The sequence below is a fragment of the Necator americanus genome, chromosome IV (assembly GCF_031761385.1).
Source record: "Necator americanus strain Aroian chromosome IV, whole genome shotgun sequence".
Lineage (NCBI taxonomy): Eukaryota > Metazoa > Nematoda > Chromadorea > Rhabditida > Ancylostomatidae > Necator > Necator americanus.
In genome coordinates, this window is record NC_087374.1 from 14,128,713 (window position 1) to 14,148,886 (window position 20,174).

Genomic DNA, 20,174 nt, shown 5'->3' on the forward strand with positions numbered 1-20,174 from the left:
TTAGAAAGGAAGGCGCGATTCTTTAATTTCAATCGTTTTTTTTTCGAGGATATAATAAATATATTGCACTCAGGCCCTGGACAATGTCTGGGAGATAGTATTTGTTTCCAATTCGTTATCATTTAAAAAGGACTTCTATTCCATGATAATAGCAGAAAGATCAAGGACAACTAGCAGCCAGAACAGTAACGATGAACTCTGTCAGCTTGACCCCCCGACCTGCTGATATATTTTGTTCTCGTAGATGCTGTGTGTGAAACAACAGATGGAGTTGTTAACAGTTCTGATATCGATTAACTTTCTGTCACGAAATGTCGCCGACCTTACGAGAGCTTAAAAACTGAGAAGAAGATACAATCTACGTCTTCAAATAGCTCATTGAAGAGCAAACTACTGTACTGAGAAAAGACAACACATCCAGGAACAATAACAGAAGCGGTTAAAAACATTGCTCTCCTTAACAGTTGTGATTGTCGTAGCAGTGGTGGGATAACGTATGAAGCTGTTGCTGCTTTTGTAATAGGTATCACGAGTATACTAGATTTACTTATACCAGGACTAGTCCCATGTCGAATCCTCCGCGGATTGAGCATGGCGCTTAATTAAAAACGACTTTCCGTCCATATATTGGAATAAAAATGGAATTGGAACTCATAGGACCAGAAGTAAACCTATCGAATAGAATCCGATGGTAGGGTTCAAGGGAACTATCGCACAAGTAGCATGGTTAAAAAGCGGAGCTTCTTCCACGAATGGTGGAAGCTGCGATGTCAGGAGCACTTAGAGCCATAAATCTGCGCGACGTCTGTAAATACACGTCCGACAAAACAAGGAGAATTTCCGCAAACGTCTTTAAGCAAGTTAATAACAAGTTAGCAAACTATTCTTTGGCTCTAGATCTTCATTACAAATCTTCATTACGTAGGTTTGCGGAAGTCATTTTTTGTGGAGCTTTAACTCCGAGTGCTCCTAACGTCTTAACCTCTCTTAACATCGGGGCAAAACGCAGGATTTCACCTTTCCCTGCACATCTAGGATTTTAGGACTACGTGTTCACAGGAAAATCTAGGATTGCTGCTATTTGAGATCATACTTTACCAGATTGGTACCTTAAATATAGTCGGGTCAAAACGACATCGAGCTCGGTGCAGTAGATAAGTGGCTACTCTCGAAGCGGCATGGTGGAGACAGCGGTTGGAATCGAATCAAGGATTTGAGAAATGGGAATGGGACCATCGCGAACTGCCGGACGGATGGTGCTAGCAGATGCTCCATCGAAATCACGCAACTGCATCATGCTTCATTTCGTTTTGACCTGACTATACTCTTGAATGTGCAGGACGAGTTTGCACATTTTAGCTGTAATTTAGAAGTCGCTCGAAGTGACTGCGCGGAGCATCAGCGTGATCCACTCAGAAGAATCTGCTCCGACCGTTAAATTTTTTCGTTACTTGTTCATTTGGCATATTGTTTGGGCATTCGCAGGCTGCCCTTAGGATTATTCCATTCATCATCCAAAAGGCTGTGTTCTCACATACTTTCGATGTTGACTTCTATACTGTAGTATTTAGGGTTCTCGACATGTTCTACAAGTATATCACCGAGAAAACGCGAAACATCTCTGCAAATCCTTGATTCAGACGGATCAGAGGCACCAAACTGATTGGTTGCTCCAAATGAGCAACTCTTCTCGCGCTCCGAGAGGTCAACTCGATTTCAGATGTCACCAATTGCACAGGTGCAAGGAGTTCATCAAACCTTACAAAATGTGACTTCATGGTTTTCTTGATGTGTTACTGTAATGATGGAAATACCTCTCAAGCCACAACACAACGATCGTGTAGTCTCCGCTTCACATCCTACACAGTAGCAGCAAACGAATCCAGAATATGTAGGAACTTGCTACAGCGATATAACATGCAATGAGTACTAGAGTCTGCTGGTTTTTTGGATCTGGTTTTTTACGATAGACTGTTAAATGCTACCGACAGATGATCAGAAATTGTTGTCTTAACTTATGCTTGTGAAGTAGAATATCACAATTCTCACAACAGTTTCGAATTGCTGCGATGAATAATTTAGCTCGACCCTGATCCGTAATCCCACGTGATTTCTCGGATATTTTCATCTTACAAAAGAAAGTGCTGTAATCATCACGCAATTCACTGCCAATGCCGTCACTTTCACGGCGGAGATAAGAAGTTCTTTACAAACGCATGAACGAGGGTGGCGAAGCTGCGAATATCATCTCTGTTGCATTTGATTCATCAAATAGATTTTGCATGCACGCTCAGAATATGTGAATGTAACTAATAGTCGACAGCGAACATTGGGGATTTCATCACTGACAACCGATGTGTTCGATGTGCCACTGACATCTGCTTCATGATGCAATTTCGAGTAAGTCATTACATTACAATTTCCGGTTTATCATTGGTATAGTAGGGTCGAAACGACATGAAGCACCTACGCAGTTGCGTACTCTCTCAAGGTGCTTCAGTGGAACATAGCGGCTAGGAGGTTAAATCCCTGCTGGCACCATCCATCGCTGTAGTTTGCGACGGTCCCAACTCGGTTCCAACTGCTGCCTCTATCGCGTCGTTTCGAGCGCGTAAATGCACTGCAACCACACCCGTGATTCATGCCCTTTTGACCCGACTGTAGGTACAGCAAATCATTCAGGATAGCGACTTGTTTCCAGTTAAGCGAGGGTCCCACATATTCGCCTCATTCCATTCGTCAAGAAGTCACGGAGATCGCAAAATTTCAGATAGATTGTACATATGCATTCACCGCAAAGAACAAACCTTGCCTGCTTGTCACCTATTCCTTCCTTGCTTTTTCTCCAATGTGGCGACTACCGTAGTCATAAGCACTACGGGTGCGCTTTGAACACTCAAGTGAATGTTTTACTGTCTAGTTCCTGCGCCAGATGATCGTACCCATCAACGTGGCAGCATCACGGTAGTGGTGGCGGTATTCCATATAATGATAAGCACTCAGCATCAAGGGGTTCGTATCTGTCACAATACTTGGAGCTTCAGCGTGGATTTATCAAAGCTTCAGCAAGCTGGCGAGCTGGCGTTGACTCTCCCTAAATAATGCTTAGAATGTAGAATCGTATTGATAGGTGAGAAGGCGAAAATCCTCTTTTCGCCAATATCGAAAGGCATGCATCATGCTATATAATAATGGTCAGTGTGTATATGTTTGTGTATGCGCGTGTGTATGTATTGGGTTGTGTGTCGCCTGTGTGTCACAAAAACACTCCATAAAGATGCAAAACATTTTATACAGTTCGGAACCAAACCAGCGCTACCCGGCTGATAGGCGTCCGGTGGTGGTGGTGGATCGTCCAGGTTGAGGCGAAACGTCCATCTTTCAATTTTATCCTCTATCTTGTTTATTTTTGACTTTTTTGAATGTACTGAGTTAGTATACCTGTCTTCAGAGAAATCCAGACATACAAACTCAGCACCGCTTAGCGGACTATCATTCTATTATTCTTCTTCAGAGGAAATTATCCTGTCACCAGTGGTGATTTCTGGACCAGTGGTCTTGCGTCTCATTGACGCGTTTTCTATAGTTAAAATATGATTACACTACGCATCTTCATGAAATATAACTTTATTTAAACTATAACGACAGTTTCTGTTAGTACTCGCTTTTTTACTTTATCCACAACAGTTACATCAGTGGTTGCAGACAATTTCTATAATATGACATATTAATTTCGCATTTTTTAGTACAAATTCTGAACACTATTATATATTCGATGTTCTTTACAACTACTATAAGCCCTAACAACTACGGTGTGTAAAATTGTTTTACTCAAAGGTCTACCATTAGACGAATCTCTACTTTATTCTATATAATTCAAATCATCATTCGTACCTGAGCTGTGGTTTTGGCTTCCTTACTGCAGCATTCTATTGGCTTATATTCCTCGATCGACAGAGATCTCCAAGTGATCTTACCTTCCTGTGATCAATATTGAATTATTGTTTTTTTATAATTCTATTATATGATTATGTTGTTGCTTACAGCTAGATTCTTCTTCTCTGTATTGGTCAATAATTTTTTAATGCTAATTCCTTGCCAATCTGTATATTGCCAACCCAACATTACCGCAAGCTCGGTTGCACGTATCCTCTACAAATATTTATTAATATTGTGTTTCATTATATTAACCATAACTTTTTACATAACATTTCGTTCTCCACTATTTGCCACAATCGTAGTATATCCGTTTTTACGGACATTTCTGGAGGAACAGCATTTCTGGACTGATAGTGCTGTTTTATTTTCTTTCTCAATTAAAGACTAAAATTATAATTTAGCATTTTCACTCATACAAAATTTACATGTTTTTACATTGCATACATATACCTATATGAGGGTATGTGTACGTATATGTTTATACTTGTGCATTTTTTAGATGTTACCTTAGATTTTAGATTGTGGGCGGGTGTAGCGTAGCGCTTCCTGCACGATCGATCGGAGGTTCGAATCCGCCCTAGTGCTCACCAAGCCTTCCATCCCTCCGGGACCGTCAAATTGGTACCTATTGATGTGTCTGCACTTGTCTGGGAGGATAAAAACAATGACTTGACACATCAGCACATTGTGTAGGCCAATTACACGTTCGTAAACCTCAAACGATTCTGAATTGAAATGAACGTGGGGGCGCATCCCAAGCGCATTAATCAACGCCAGAAACTTTATCCTTTATTCTTTACCTTAGATTCTCTAGATCCGATATAGGTATTGTTTGATCTGATTACTCTAACATTGTTCCTCTCCTTCCTGTTATACTCCATCAACCTTTTTCTTCCTTCACTCACAAGGAACTGCCAGAATGAGTCAGACATTTTTACCTATAAAATTAATATTAAAAAAATATGATTTTTACACTGACCCAAATAATAAAAATTAATTATTGATTGCCCTAAAGGAACTAGTGTCATGATTATTTCCAGTCGACGGGCCATGTTAAGGGATTTGCATCCTTCAGATTTTGGTACCTTAAACATTCATATTCATATTCAAAAAGATCAACTCTTTTTCAATGAAAGATTAATACCTTACCTTACTATTTCAGTGAAAAATTTTACAACAACAAGTTCTCGCACTCCCATTTTCTCAATATTGGGCACTCCTATAATTCTTATATACTCTGACATTACCCTTTTATTCACCTGCTCTTGGTGAGCAGCTATTCTCTAAGACAGGTCTAAATTTTCGAAGTCGAATCCTGCTCTCTAGAAAATACGCTTATACTTCAACTATGAGCAGTTTTCTTAAACTGTTACCTGAGCAAGGGCCATTGGCGTTTTTCTGCGTTTATAGACGAATTTTCTGAAATAATAATATTTTAGTATTTTATAGAGGAGATTATGACACATCTCACGTATAGCAGACACATCTAAATAAAACAATTGGAGATACATTGGTTAAAATACGCAATAGTAGATTTTCTATAAAAAGGATCCAATACAGAATAATAGGGTAGGATTTCCCTTACTGGCTTCTTCTGCTCGTTTTTGACCAACACTGAGAACCGACACTTTATGTGGCGTCACCTCAAATTTGGGTAATTAAACCAAATGAAGCATAAAATCATGATATAACATACGTAAAAAAATAGTAAGGGTAAGAGATAGGCGACAACAAAACAAATGAAGATACGAGTAACGACAAAACAAAAGAATAACAGAGTATGCGAATATTAAAAAAAGCTGCTGAATGGGCCCATCTATTGACTACTGCGAATCTTACTGGGTATGGTTCCTGGACGGAAAAGCAAATTAAAGGACGCCGTCCGCGTCCTTCAAATCTTAAGGGGCGTCGTAAGATCTATCTGGCGGAAGTTCGCCGATATTTTTATAAGTGTAAAAGAAAAGAAAAATTGTTAAAGAAAAATGAAACTCTAGACAAAAAGTCATATAAATCCAGTTATTATAGACATATTATGAACAAGTGGCCTAGATTCATTTAGGTAATTCTGATTGATACGGTAATAGCACTACGGTATTCCCATAAAGGACTAAGATGCACCTACCCTTTAACTTTTTTGACTGGACGCATACCAGGTCGGTTTATTGGTTTTCGTATTATTGGGATTCGGATACAATCCTATCACTATTCACTCATTCATTCAGGAGAGCCATACTTCCTACTGAAAATAGGGATTAGTGCTGACGGGTTATACAAGCAGGAAATGGCATGAGGGGTTAGTTTTCGGTGACTCCACTATTAGTCGTTCCATCATGGAACAAAACAGGGAGTGCCACCCCCTAGTAGCAAACCTACTGAACCTTAGGGACACGCCTCTCTGCGTATGAGCAGGACCACCCATTCGTTTAGATACAGGTCAAAAACCACTTCGCTAAACTCCTTTAAATTACTATAACTGTTTCAAGTTGGTAAAACGCAAAGACCTGGTCAGTATACCATCAGTAGCTTTGGCAACGAGAATAAAGGGTCAGCATGTAGTAATAAAAGCAAAGCATGTAGTAATTGCTCTCTTTGTAAATTAATTTACTTTAGTAATTATGTTGTTTCTAGTGTGACTAACTATATGATAGGTACATATAAATCTTCTTACACTAATTGCAATACAAAAAATGTAGTTTATTGCATCGCATGCAAAAATTGCAATATACAATATGTAGGTATTACTAATAGATCTTTTAAAAAAAGAATTAAAGAACGTATATATTATTTAAATAACTATAAAAAACATACTACACAATATGAACATTACCACAACTGCAGTAAAAACTTTACTGTTTCTATTCTAGAAGCTATGAAAGATAATTCTAATAAAACAATTATTTTAGATAAGAAACTCCTCTGGATTAAACTATTGTTGACACCGTTTTTCGTTTGGCTTAAACGATAATATTAAGGAATATAGTAATATTTTTAACAACAGCAATCCTTTGTTAATTAATAATAAACACCCTTATTTTCCACTTAAAATAACTAAAGAAAGAATTAATGGGGGTAACCGAAAAAATAAGCCTAGTAACAGTAATAAGACAACAGTAGATAATTTAATTAAATATATATCTGGAACTAAATCAACTAAAATTTCTCCAACTAAGGTTTATAATATTATCAAAAGTATGAATAAGTTTAATATAAAAATTTAATAAAGTTATCACTTAACATTGATTTTCTTTACAATGTTAATAATAAAATTAAATTATATGTACTGTGCTTACTGTCAAATTTCAAAAGTCACGTATTTGTTACAACTAAGTCTAAAAAGAATTTCATTAGTGTGGTAATGCACATTGAAAACAATATATTTGATAGAATCAATTTTAATAAAGTATTTAACTCTAATATTATTAAAACCTTAACCCTTACAGACATCACCCCCCCCCCCCTCACAATCTGAGGTGGTACGGATTTCAAGTGGAGTATTCGTATACGGGGCGTAGATTATGGAGAGGGGGATAATTCCGTCCATTTCTTGCTAATTGGCGTAAAGAACGGCTGGCGCGCTCCAATCGAATCCGTTGTAGAAAAGAGAGCGCCAGAACGCTCGAAGCCGTATCTTCTGGGCAGTTTTTTACGGCAATTAGGAAGAAATGGACGGAATTATCCCCCTCTCCATAATCTACGACCCCGTATACGAATACTCCACTTGAAATCCGTACCACCTCAGATTGTGGGGGGCGATACCCTTAATGAAAACACAAACCTGGAATATACACCTATAAGGATAATTTATAAATACAATAAACCAGTTTCAAGCAAAGTTTTCAATTACAACAACATAATTAAACAGCTAAATAATGATTTGATCACTAAACTAATTAATGAACCATGCATCTGTACTAATCCTCTATACAAACCATGTATCGATGAATTTCATAATCACGACATTACAGGAGATTTAAAAATAGTAGAGGAAGATAACGTAAGGTTCATACTACAAAGGGGAACTAGGTACATAAATAAAATAGAGACTAAGAAAGTTAACATAACCAATGTTCATAATAAAACCTTTGATAATATTATCAAAATTTTCAAAAGAAAATATAATACTTCAAGGGTAAATTTAAATAAAATACGCATACAGTTAAAAGTGGAGTTTAGAAAAAGAATTAGGCCACTTCTTAATAGATGCAATTTAGAAGAAAAAATATAGAAAGTATACCCCATAAAATACTTAATAATTACCAAAAAACTTCGTCTTCTGTCCTTTAGATAAAGCCAGCAACAATTATGGAATAATTTGTAAAAAGTATTACATAAATATACCAATGAAAGAAATGGGGCTTCATTACGATATTACTAAAAATATCTTGATACACAATAATACAAATAAAGTTTATGAAAGTCTTCCTCAAACCAATAAAATCGCAATAATATTAAAGCATAAGTTCTTTTTTTTTGAAAAATAAGTTAGAAATCATTGTGGATAGGACTCTACCCAACATTTATGCTATGCCTAAGTTACATATAAGTTTGATTAAGTTTAGATATATTATTGGAGCACATAATAGTATGCTTAAACCTTTGGCTGAAACGCCAACCGCAACCGCACGGTCTCTGCCCCGTCGAGACAGGCGCGGATCGGCGGTGCAGAGCCGTCGTCATCAGCTGATGCCATTATAATGCTGATGGTTGTTCAGCTCCCTGAAAAATAGCGGCTTCGGCATGGCTTCAGACCTACAGTCTGCTACTGTTGGCTGCTGTAGAAGAGGACTCGGAGTTGAGGCCATATGTTCGGCCTGAGCACGAGCCATTCATAGGAACACGCTTCCGTACATTCGACGAGTAAATATTCTCTTGCTCGCCCACGTCATTCACTGATCTGTCCAAAATGACGTTTCAGTGTCTCTGTGAGGTACGGTGAATATCCACTTCACGCGTTTTTGTTCAGGCTGAAGGTTTTGTTCAGATTCATTGGTCACTGCACTTCGTATCAGTCGCTGTAAGCAGAGCTTTTTGTAGTGAAAGAACCACTTTCGAGTCGATGAAGTTACCGAGGCGATACTTCACAGTATTCTTCAATCAGGAAAAGGTGTGTAGTGGAAATTTAATTTCAAATTTTGGTTTTCTTCGAGGGAGCTTTTCCGGCTTTCGATAGACGAGACTTTAAGAGTATCGCCACAAAAACACAGGCGAGATACGACTATCCCAGGGGCTTGGGATTTATGGATGGCAAGCACATCGTTATCAAGGTGAAATCGTGAACTGACATCATCACAGAAAATAAGAATAATCATTAGTAATAGTGCTTTTAGAAGCACTACTATTACTTACTATATTACTTATTATTCCATTCAAAGTGGAAACAACTATTTCGGTTACAAGAAATTCCACTCAATTATCCTGATATGCGATTGCGACTGCAACATCGGCCTTTGATGGCCTGTGATGTAGGTGCTCTTGGAAGGTGTGAAGACGCTCGATTTTTTCAAAACTCAGATGTCGAGGTTAGCGACAAAGGGATAGAACTCAGACATTCAGAGTCAGCCCTAATAAACGATTGCAGAGATGGATTGAAGGGAACAATCATTTATTCCCTGCTACGAGGGGACTTGGTGGAGTTGGACCCGTCCAATTCCAATTCCTCGTTGACAGGCTTGTCAAACCACCTCAGAACCAAGGAGATGGTTCGAGAAGCCAAATGACATTCAGTGCGAAGAATTCAGAGTTTGTTCGCAGTCGTCACGTAACCTGTTCATTTCATTTGTTCATTATTTCTTCTTCAAGTGCCTGAAAAATGATCGAATCCACTTTTAGTATTAGCTACCGGCGGATTGCAATTCTTCAGTGAACCATCGAATTGGACCCGGTAGAAACATCTCACCTGGTCATTTCTATGATGGTAATAATGATTGAGAACTCCTTAGAGTACCTCTAAATTAGCTATTTTAGGTTCTTCATAATTTGCTGGCCCGCCGGACAGATGCGCTGTGAAATGTGGACAAGGTACCTCCAATTCGATGGTTCCTTGATGCCGCTTGAGAATTTGTCGATTATGCGGGAGCCAAACTCGGCGATAATCGCAAGGGATAGGTTTTTTGAGCACTACAGTATGTTGTACAGGTAATTAGTATCACACTAATCACACTTATTGTACTTATTATATATATTATATTATACCACATTTACTACTAGGTGTTTCTCACACTCATAATTCTAAGCAATTGTTGTTTGTTGTACATAAGTTGTTACTTGTTCTACACTTACACTTGTTTTACTTGTTACATTACGTGTTGTTTGAATTTGAAATATCTCAGGACACGTTTTATTGGATCAACACTTATTGTAACACTATTTATTTTCATTTATTTATTTATTTATTGAACAATAAAAATTAACTAATAAACTGAATAACAACAATAATAACTTAATATGAAAAGCCAACAACAAACAGAACAGAATAACTTACAAACACAAGAGGATGGTATAAAAGTCACACGATCCTACATTCGGTCGTCGAGCTTGTCGATCATGTCGTTTTCATCCCACTATAGGTACCGACGATGGCAGCATGATTCATGTGACTCATTTATACGTCACTGGAAGTGAGAGTTCAGTTCTGAAAGAATTATCTACAAACGCAAATCAGTAGTGATACTTTCGCACAGGCGAAAAACGAAAATGAATTGAACTTCAGGTTCCAGTATTTGGAAATGTATTAATTGATTTCGGCTTTCTGTATCCAAAATTGCCTGAATAGTAGCACCAAACTGCTTTTCCAATGAAAACTAGTCCTAAGATAGCAAAAACAAAGTCTCGAAAATTCTTGCGAGTTGCAAGCTCAAGTAAAATCAGTAAACGCTACATAGCTCTTGTCATAGACCGCTTTGGCTTTCCATCGTACTTTTTCCATTATCGTTTATAATATTGAAGCAGTACAATTCGGAATCTCTTGAAAAAACAGTACTTTCTCCAGTCTTAAAGAGATGCTGGAAAAAAAAACCTTTACCTCCATTTGAGAAAGCTGAACTATTTTTCTTATGCGAATTGTGTTTCTTTAGCTCCGTTGGTCTTGTCGAGTATTCATGTAGTGATTCAAGTGCCGATTATCATGCTGTACGCATTCGCTAACTTAATGGAGCAACGCAAATATCTAGCAGCATACAGGCAGGGAAGAGAGACAGAAAAAACAAGCGTAAGGTTGAAAAGAATGAGTGAAAAGACAGAAACAAAAACAAGATCGCATGTAGAAACGGTGATGTATGCGAAAGTGAAACAAACATGAAGTACGCATGTGGTGTCGTAAAACAGGACGTACTACATGCATAAAAAGAAGCGGGAACCAAAACCACTTAAGAGGAGGCAAAAAGAAAAAAAAATAGACATAAAACCCACGAAATGTATAAAAACACAAAATTAAAGACAGAAGAACAATAAAAATGGAAAGATGAAACAAGGCATCATCCCTATACACGCACGAAGACTCCGACCCACATTTAGATTCACATTGAAGGAAATTCAAAACAACGGGGCACAAGGCGAAAGAAAGATAGAACGTTATTGATAACAAGAAAACTCCCTACTTTTCAAAGCAAGGAGCGTCGGCTATGCGTTGTCGCTATTAAAGGTGCGTCGTTTCTCGCGCACTTCGATACCAACGACGAAGAGCCTTCGAAACGCTCTGCCGGCGCGTTTGTGAAGTCTGCAGTTAGCCTAAGTTACTTTTACTTACGCCAGTAAACGCTGACACATTTGGCCGCGTAAAAATTTGGATCAGCGTAATTGTTGGTGCACCAGTACTTTGCAATAATTCGAAGTGGATTTGTAAAGAAGTGAAGATGTTGTGAACAGTTTCATAGCCGCAATAACTGCATGTATTGCATTTTATTTCTGTAATAGTTTGCGTTTCATCCCTACGTATTCCTCCGCATGTCTATTTCTTGCATGTTTGCCTTGGTAACATCCTTCTTTCAGAAATTGGAAACAGGCATGCAAACAGCTGTTAAAATAGTCGCTAACAGCTCACATGATATGACGAAGAACCTTCGTCGCTATGACTATAAATCTAGATGTGAATCCGACAATATCATTTTAGCACATCACAAGTGCTAGAGTGGGTGTGTGGCTACACACGTGCATATATATATTCAACGCCATCAATTTTCGCAAGGGTGTCAATTATGCTTGTCATCTGTTAGACAGGCAGGAATGTGTTAGACACGGCTGCAGCGCAGAAAATTTTGGCCTAAACAAACAAGGCGTAATGACGCTGATCAGCGAATGCGTTCGGCGCAACATGTTCAAATGGTCAGTAAAACACCAATCGGAAATCAGAAAACTTGCTGTAGGCGGAAGGCTTGCTTCACTTTCTGCTATCTGCTTTATGAACGAAAAAGTGCAGCCTATAATAGAACTTCTTCCTTACATATAGTGCGTTATATCGCTGATTGCTCTATTGTAACATCGACACAATCCGAAAAAGACGAACGCTTTAGAATTTTTAATGAACGATCTCAATACATAAAACTCACATCGAGACCAACCAGACGGTTGGCTGCGTTACTTGAATGCTCGAACACAACTGTGAGTGATAGGGTATCGCAAAGAAACCTCAAAAAACATACTGATAAGCTCACCATAAGTTCATCCTGTTAGTATAAAAAAGACAATTGTTTGCAATGTGTTCAAAACAACCATAACAATGTAAACAGGAGAATGAGAACGGGAATAATAAGAAAAACTGGCTAGTTTAAACACCAAATCGAAATCTAACATCCATTGTCGACTCAGGAATAAAACAGTGAGGACCCCACATGAGGATAGAATTCTCCTGTTCACTCTTTTATTTCCGTCTTCTTTACTGCTCCGATGCACCGGACTCATTTGCAAGATGATATTGTATTGGTGAACATCCTGACAAACGGTATCAAGCGACAGGTGATTCGCAACCGCAGATCGGAGTCATCTACGTGATAGAGTGTCTGGCTTGCAATGACCTTTAATACTGGAAAGACTGGAATGATTCTGAGCTTGCATATCAAAGTATATTTGGCTGGTAACAGGTGTGGAAGATCGATAACATCATTAAGGCCGCAAGAGTGAGAAAAGTATGTCTATACGGGATCGTAGATTGTGGGGAAGAGGGTGATTCCATCCATTTCTTCCTAATTGTCGTGAAAAGCTGCCCGGAAGACAGGGATTTGAGTGATCCGGGGCGCTATTTTCCACAACGGGTTCAATTGGAGCGCTCCAGCCTTGTGCACGCGCCGCATTTTCCACGCCGTTTTCTACGGCAATCAGGAAGAAATGGACGGAATCACCCTCCTCCCCATAATCTACGACCCCGTAGGCATTACCCACTTGAAACCCTCAGCATCGCAGATTCGTGGGGTGATGCCTTTAAGTACTAATGAATTTATGCAGTTCGTAACACTCTGTGAGCTGCAAGAGTTGTCCCACATGTACTTCCTAATATCTTACGTTAGATTTTATCTAGACACCAATACTTTAGGATACAGCAGAGTGCGTAGATCTCAATTGCCTTGTGTGAAAATCTGTAAGAGTCCTGTGGTTCACCAGCCCCAATAACAGGCAAAACAAGTCAGTTTGGAATTCTCGTGAGGATAGAATGTGCATAACATCAAAAACCTCAAATCATTTCCAGGCCTATGTTAAAGACGAGGTTGTCGGAAAGTCAGGCCACAAATAAAGTTTCGTCAAAATCTCATTGGCACAGAGAGAAAAATCAATTCAAATGAAACCGTACTGTGCTGTGGTAAAACAGAACTTTAGCATTTATTTTTTGAAAATATAAAATAAAGACCCTGAGTAGCTATGTTGGCGACACCCCAAGCAAGAACGCGCGCCATTTTTTTTTTTTTTTTTTGAAGTGGATACACCCACCACAATGTACACGGAGGCAATTATGAGGTATCAGTTCCCATCCAATCTATCGGAAGTCATGCAGAAATGGCTAAGAACAAAGGTATAATAACGGAAGAAAGTGAAAAATTGAGAGGTATCATATCCTTTGCTGATGACTTAACTCCAGCTCGTGAGCTTCATTATAAATCGGATCAGAGGTATAATAGCCGCAGAGTTCGGCATACAAAAGCAACAAGCATAAGAGAAAAGGAAAACGTCGCGTCCATAACAGAGGACAAAAAAGCCGAGAAATTATATTTTTGAAAATCTATGTTCCACTTCAGCCGTCATGTAGCGTATAAGTGGCACGAAGAGGTAGAAAGTTTCAAAGTATTGGAAAGATGCGGTAACGAGTTAAAATTCAGTATTCAAGTCGGGCATTTACTCTGAAAGACGTTCTAGAAGACCACGGACTCCGATGTCTTGGATTTTGAAAAGGTACGAATGTCAATTTTGAAGTGGGAATAAGGTCTGAAGTTAATCAGCAGTAAATATAAGATCTAGTTGGTGTCAGGCTTTGCGAGTGAAGAAGCGAAGGGAATTGGAGTTATGAAAATATGGTGAAGAACTCTAGGAAAGGTTGTTTCCTAGCGGAGTTGATCTATGAGGTGGCATTCACTCTCAGCAGGACAAATGCAGCAGAAGCGTTCCAAAAGTTTTTGTCTGTTTCATTACTTTCTTTTATATTACTTAGTGGCGCTCGTCTATTAGGTTGTTCGGAAAGTAATGTCCGTTTTCGCCAGGTCGAGTTTGGTGATCTGTTTTTGAATTAGTAAATGTTCACTTCATGTGAAGATATATGTATATGTAATATATATATATATATATATATATAGTTTTTAAAGCGCGTTCTTACCTCTATCTAAATATAGAGAACGGTTTCCTCCTGATTTAATTTTGAAATTTTTAAAGGCACTTCCATCCCACATGGGTAAAGCACAACTTTGATCGATCTTCTTGTTCTAATTCAAACTTGGTCGAAACACGGAGGAGACGGCTCGTAACATCAGCCTTGTTTTCAGAGAAGGTACTACTAATGTACATTTGATGCCGCGGTGGTTCACTAAACTTCGACTATTGGAGATGAAAGTCATGTTGATAGTTTGATGGTCTGCAGCCGGTTTCATCTTCCGCAGTTTCCTCAATCCTGACGAAACCATCACCGTAAGGAAGTATTGCCAGGATTTGGACGAAACACACTAGAAATTTCAACGAGAGTACCGGGCATTGATCAACAGAAAAAGTATAATTCTTTTACACGACAACTCTCGTCCACACGTTGCACAATCAACACTGCAGAAACAAACTTAGCCAGGCTATGAGTCTCTTCCCCAGCAACCATATTCGCCCGACCTTTACCTCACGGACTACGATTTTTCCAAGCACTTGGACAACTTCTTAAAGGACAAATGCTTTAAGAACGAAAGTGACACCGAAACTACCTTCAGAGAATTTTTATCTTTTAGATGTCCAGATTTGTGTACTGTTGACATAAATAAATTACATTGTTTGAATCTCGTTGGCCAAGTTGTGTTGAATGAAGTGGTTCTTACTTTGGCTTATAAAGTCTATTTCAAGCTGAGATGCATCTGTTTAAACTTAACTTATCAAAACGGACATTGCTTTCCGAAAAAGCACTGTTGAGGCGCTCGAAGCATTAGAGCATATGAAGAAAGTGAAATATTCTCCGCTTCTGCTCACCAATTATGAGTATCTACAAATCTTTCCCAGTTTTTTTGATTCTCAGAAATTCTAGAGATTTAGGGCTATTCTACGTAGTGATGAGAAGGGCAACGTTGACTTCACCCTAGGTTGTGCTAAGTTTAGGTTTTGTCTTGGCTCATAGGACATCTGCTCAGGTCTTATGGCTCTGACATTAGTCTAGACCCAGTGGCCATATTCGTAATAAAGCTGCTAATGCTAGTAAACACTAGCCTGAGTTTACTAGCATTAGCAGCTTTATTATGAATTTGGTAGCTTTAGACCGAGCACAGCGGCTCCTGCATACGATGATTACCTTTAGACCTTTGTCTCAAATCTTCCTTAGCACTAGTTGGGACTGGGTTGAAGCTGCCGCGATTTAGAGGAAATAATTCCACGAATTTGAGGGTGCAGGATATCTCCATGAATCTCTGAGGTTCACGTCATTTTACATTGAAGCATCGTTCTGTGATAACTGTTGGGGAAAAACATGAAGAAAACCCGTACACCGAGTAATGCTTTCAAACTGTGTCTGTATTGTGTTGGAGGGACAGCTGTAGTGTAGCGGTTAGAGGTTCCGCTTTCTGCACGATCGATCGGAGGATCGAATCCACCCTACTGCTCGCCAAACCCTTCATTCCTCAAGGGTCGATAAATTGATAATTGGTAAATTTGTCTGGGAGGATAAAAGCACTGACTCGACACATCGGCTAGCCACCGCAAGTCATTGTTTCGGCCAGTTACACGTTATATATATATATATATATATATATATATATATATATATAACGTGTAACTCATAAATAGTCTGAAGTCCGGCTTTAGCCGGACCTTCAGACTATTTGTGATATATATATATATATATATATATATATATATATATATATATATATATATGTATATATATATGTATATATATGAATATATATGTATATATATATCTTCAGAATTGGTACACTCGTGTATTTTTGGTGGCTGAAATCACCATTCTAATTTTTGAGATGAGATCAAAACATAGGGCGCAGCAGTGGAGGGTAACGTCATGAAAACTTTGAAATGATCGTCTTACGCAGATTCACCGATTTTTTGCGTGACACATTTCGCTTCTATTGAAGTTGTTGATTTATAAATATTCGTTTCCTGTTATGATGACGCCCTTTTTCACGTCTTCCCTCTAATTCCTTTCGCTCATTTCCTTCATTCTACTCCTCTTCACCTTATTCACCCGTCCATTTTCCTTCCCATTCTTCTGTTTCTCTTCCTTCCTTTTTTCTTCTTTTCTCCCACATTTCCTCTTCCTTATCGTACCCTTCTTCATCGTGGTCACTCTCTGTCTTACACTTCTCTTCGTTCATCCTGTATTCCTCATTATAAACTTTATCTCCTCTTTTCCTCCTCCTCTTCTTCATCTCCATCTTCCTCTTCTCACAACTCCACTTTTGTTTCCTGCTCTTCCTCTTTCTGTTCCACAATATACCCCTCCTATCTCGCGTGCATAAGCATCGCTAGTATTAGATGATATAATTTTAAAATTTCATTGTGAAACTGGTAAATAGGTGTATTCGTCCATTTCACATTTATTCCACTTTAATTTTCATCAGTGCAAGTCATTAGGTTGGTTAGGTTTTACCCTAACCAAACCCATACAGTGTTGTTGTTGTGAAGTGTGGTTCAATTAGTCAATAAACGCTCTTCGAACATCACTGCACATCTGCAACAACCTAAAACATGCATTGGAATCGAATTCCGCTTCTTTTGGACGCGTCCCATTCACGAAGATGTCTCTCTAAACACGACCCTTCTCCTCTCCTACTCCCCCTCTTTTTCCAACATCTCTTTTTCCAATTCCACTTCGTCCTCTCCCGTTTTTCATTCTTCCTCTTCACACTTTTATCTCTTCTCTCTCTTCTTTTCCATCTTTGTACTTTGCTTCCTACTCTGCCTTATCTCTTCATCTGCTCCTTCATGTTCCCTCGCTTCACCTCTTTCTTTCCATCCTTTTCCTCCTTTTCTTCCTTAGGATTCTTCTTCCTCTTCCCTTTCTTCTCTTTAGCCTTATTGCTTTCTATCCCTCTTCTTCTCAGCAAAGTGCATCAACGCCTTATTCCGCTGGTCTCAAGTACAGAAGATTTTGCTTAAAATTATAGCTTATATTCGAGTAAAAGGAATAAAATATTTTTTCGTGTTGCTACATTTCCAAGAACTCGTCAACCAAATTCTATGGTTTATAAAAGCTCAAAATCACGTTTTTCTACATATGATTACGCAATTATCTGAGCTAAGTCAGAATTAAGCTGTATGAGCAAATTAGAACCACCTTCAAATCATTCCACTTCTATTTTGGGTATAAAACTACTAAGATACCTACTTATCTTGTGTCTGCAAAAACATGTAAAAGCAAACAAGTAGGCATGCAGCCAAAGTCACAAAGGTTCGTCGTAACCCATGTTGATTGAACTATTACCTTGCTATCAGCCCTATCTTCCTTACCTACGTGTGGAGCTTACTAACAAGTTCGTTTCGTACAATATTCCATCGGTCTTTCGTATACAAACCATGCGAGAAATGATACACATGATTTTTGATGCCGTATCTGCATGGTGTGTGTCGATGTGGACAGGTAACAATATATCTCACGCCTAATGTTTGCGGTTTAGTAGACTAGATGTCTGGGTATGGATGCCAACACCCTGCGGTAACTTGGTGTTTCGTTCGCGTCAAAGCTTTTTTTTTTGTTGTTTTGTTTGCCTTAGTGTCAGCGAAAAATGTGATGCAATAAACTAATCTCTGCCGTACAGTCCGTCCTTATGTCTTGCCCCTGTCGAACTTAAATCGCTGGGGTCTCGTTCTTACCTATGTTCGAGGACTTTCCTACTTTGCTTATTTTCACATTTACACGGTTTCATCTATGGTGATCTGTGGAGGAGGACATTCAGTGGCGCCCTTATTTCTCAAAGTAAACAATTGAATCAATCTGGATCTCCGGCCCCAAGACCTAATCATTAGATGATCTACGACGTCCTTGAAGATCTGTGACATGTAAGCTAACGTTACTAAGAGAAAGGTAGAGCGTCGAGTAATAAGAGCGCCACTGAGTGCCTCCTTCCCCAAATATTTTATCGTAGTTTTTGTTCAAACGATATTCCTAAAGAGAGTGCTCTCTGCATAGGCATGGAAGTCGATTATGGAATAAGCAGTTATTTGGGTGACCGCAAAATTAGAGTTCCATGTGTTCTGAAGGAGCTTTATTCAGACTTTATTGTCCAGGAAATTTCAGGTCTGCAGATTCTTTCTTCATATTATTACTATTTAGTTGTTGGGTAGTTTTTTTTTTATCTGTTACAGCAGACGAAACTGTTCTTCGGTTAGCCACAGCACCAGAAGTCCTTAACCACTTGAAGAAAGAGGAGGAGAAAGGCGTTGATGACTCTGTCGCTGTCCCCTCTGCTATCACGGCTGACCAAGTTTCATTGCTTGATGCCATGAATAAAGACTCGAAACCTATCTTGTTATGCACTGAAGTAAGTTTCCATGCATTACCAGCGAAATGTTTCCTAGTTTGAATTGCCTGATTTATGTCCATTTCTCCTGTGCACTACATAAGTAGAAGTTCCAAAAAGACATGAAGCACAGTGCAGTTGCGTAAGCGGCTCAAAGCGGTGGAGCTAGCGGCAGAGTGGGGCCATCGCAACTACAGTGATGGATGGTGCTGTGGAGGGTCCTCACTCGCTTCTAATCACTGTGCTCCACCGCATGGCTTCGAGGGCAACCGCTTACGCAACTGCACCGTGCTTCATGTCGTTTTGAGGAAACTATATGTGTTTTAATTCACCATCTTTCATTATTCTTTTTCGCACTGTTTTTTGTCTTTGTTGGAAATTGGATAGACCTCAGTTAGCCTATCGTTCTTTTTTTCAGTATTGCTTTTATTTCAGGGGCTCGGGAAAGACGATAGAAAGTCTGTTCACGAATTCCTAAGGTTACGATATCAAGGCAAGTTAGGCTCTGAAACCAAAGAGAATGGGATTGAAGTCAATTACTGTGGCGTCAACAGTAAGACTAGGTTTGTTGTTTTGCGCCAGTTTCGTCCGCTGTGTTATTACTTCTGGTTAATATCCCTTTTATTAAGAATAAAGATAACTGCCCTTCTTTAAGGAAACGTAAACGGTGGGCAAAAGATTGCCCAAATCATTGTTATTTCACTCTGGCCAAAGAAAATAAAGACACTAGCTATGCTCTTGGTCTGTTGGCGAAGTTTCTTAAGTAAGCCACTTTTTCGCATGTTGTACCATGTAGTTTAGTTTTGTTTATTAAAGGCATAACCCCACGAATCTGAGGTGTTGCAGATTTCCGGTGGAGTATTCGTATACGGGATGGGAGACTATGGAGAGAGGGGTGATTCCGTCTACTTCTCCCTAATTGCTGTAAAAAAACGGCCCGGAAGATGCGGCGCCGCACAAGGCTGCTCCAGTCGAACTCCCTGTAGAAAATAGTGCGCCAGTACGCCTGAAGCCGTATCTTCCATGCCGTTTTTTACGGCAATTAGGAAGAAATCCCCCTCTCCGTAGTCTCCCATCCCGTATACGAATACTCCACCT

At 39.1% G+C, this 20,174-nt stretch overlaps 2 protein-coding genes across 4 annotated transcripts; one reads left to right on the plus strand and one right to left on the minus strand.

Annotated features, from left to right (window-relative positions):
- Positions 1-3,876: 3,876 nt before the first annotated feature.
- Positions 3,877-8,629, minus strand: RB195_001227 (uncharacterized protein; the record flags this gene model as incomplete). 2 transcript variants are annotated; one of them, XM_064197908.1, is made up of 4 exons in its annotated part: positions 3,877-3,981; positions 4,045-4,152; positions 4,740-4,877; positions 8,534-8,629. In XM_064197908.1, 4 exons carry the CDS (start codon positions 8,627-8,629, stop codon positions 3,877-3,879), a joined length of 447 nt encoding a protein of 148 aa, XP_064053789.1. The 2 variants fall into 2 exon arrangements, with proteins under 2 accessions (XP_064053789.1, XP_064053790.1); XM_064197909.1 differs by lacking the exon at positions 8,534-8,629 and having other exon boundaries at positions 4,740-4,820.
- A 10,118-nt stretch (positions 8,630-18,747) lies between these two features.
- Positions 18,748-19,995, plus strand: RB195_001228 (uncharacterized protein; the record flags this gene model as incomplete). Of its 2 annotated transcripts, XM_064197910.1 has the most annotated exons (5): positions 18,748-18,853; positions 18,922-19,097; positions 19,512-19,639; positions 19,732-19,839; positions 19,893-19,995. In XM_064197910.1, the coding sequence occupies 5 exons, from the start codon at positions 18,748-18,750 to the stop codon at positions 19,993-19,995; spliced, it is 621 nt and encodes a 206-aa protein (XP_064053791.1). The 2 variants fall into 2 exon arrangements, with proteins under 2 accessions (XP_064053791.1, XP_064053792.1); XM_064197911.1 differs by lacking the exon at positions 19,893-19,995 and having other exon boundaries at positions 19,732-19,843.
- Positions 19,996-20,174: the final 179 nt, after the last annotated feature.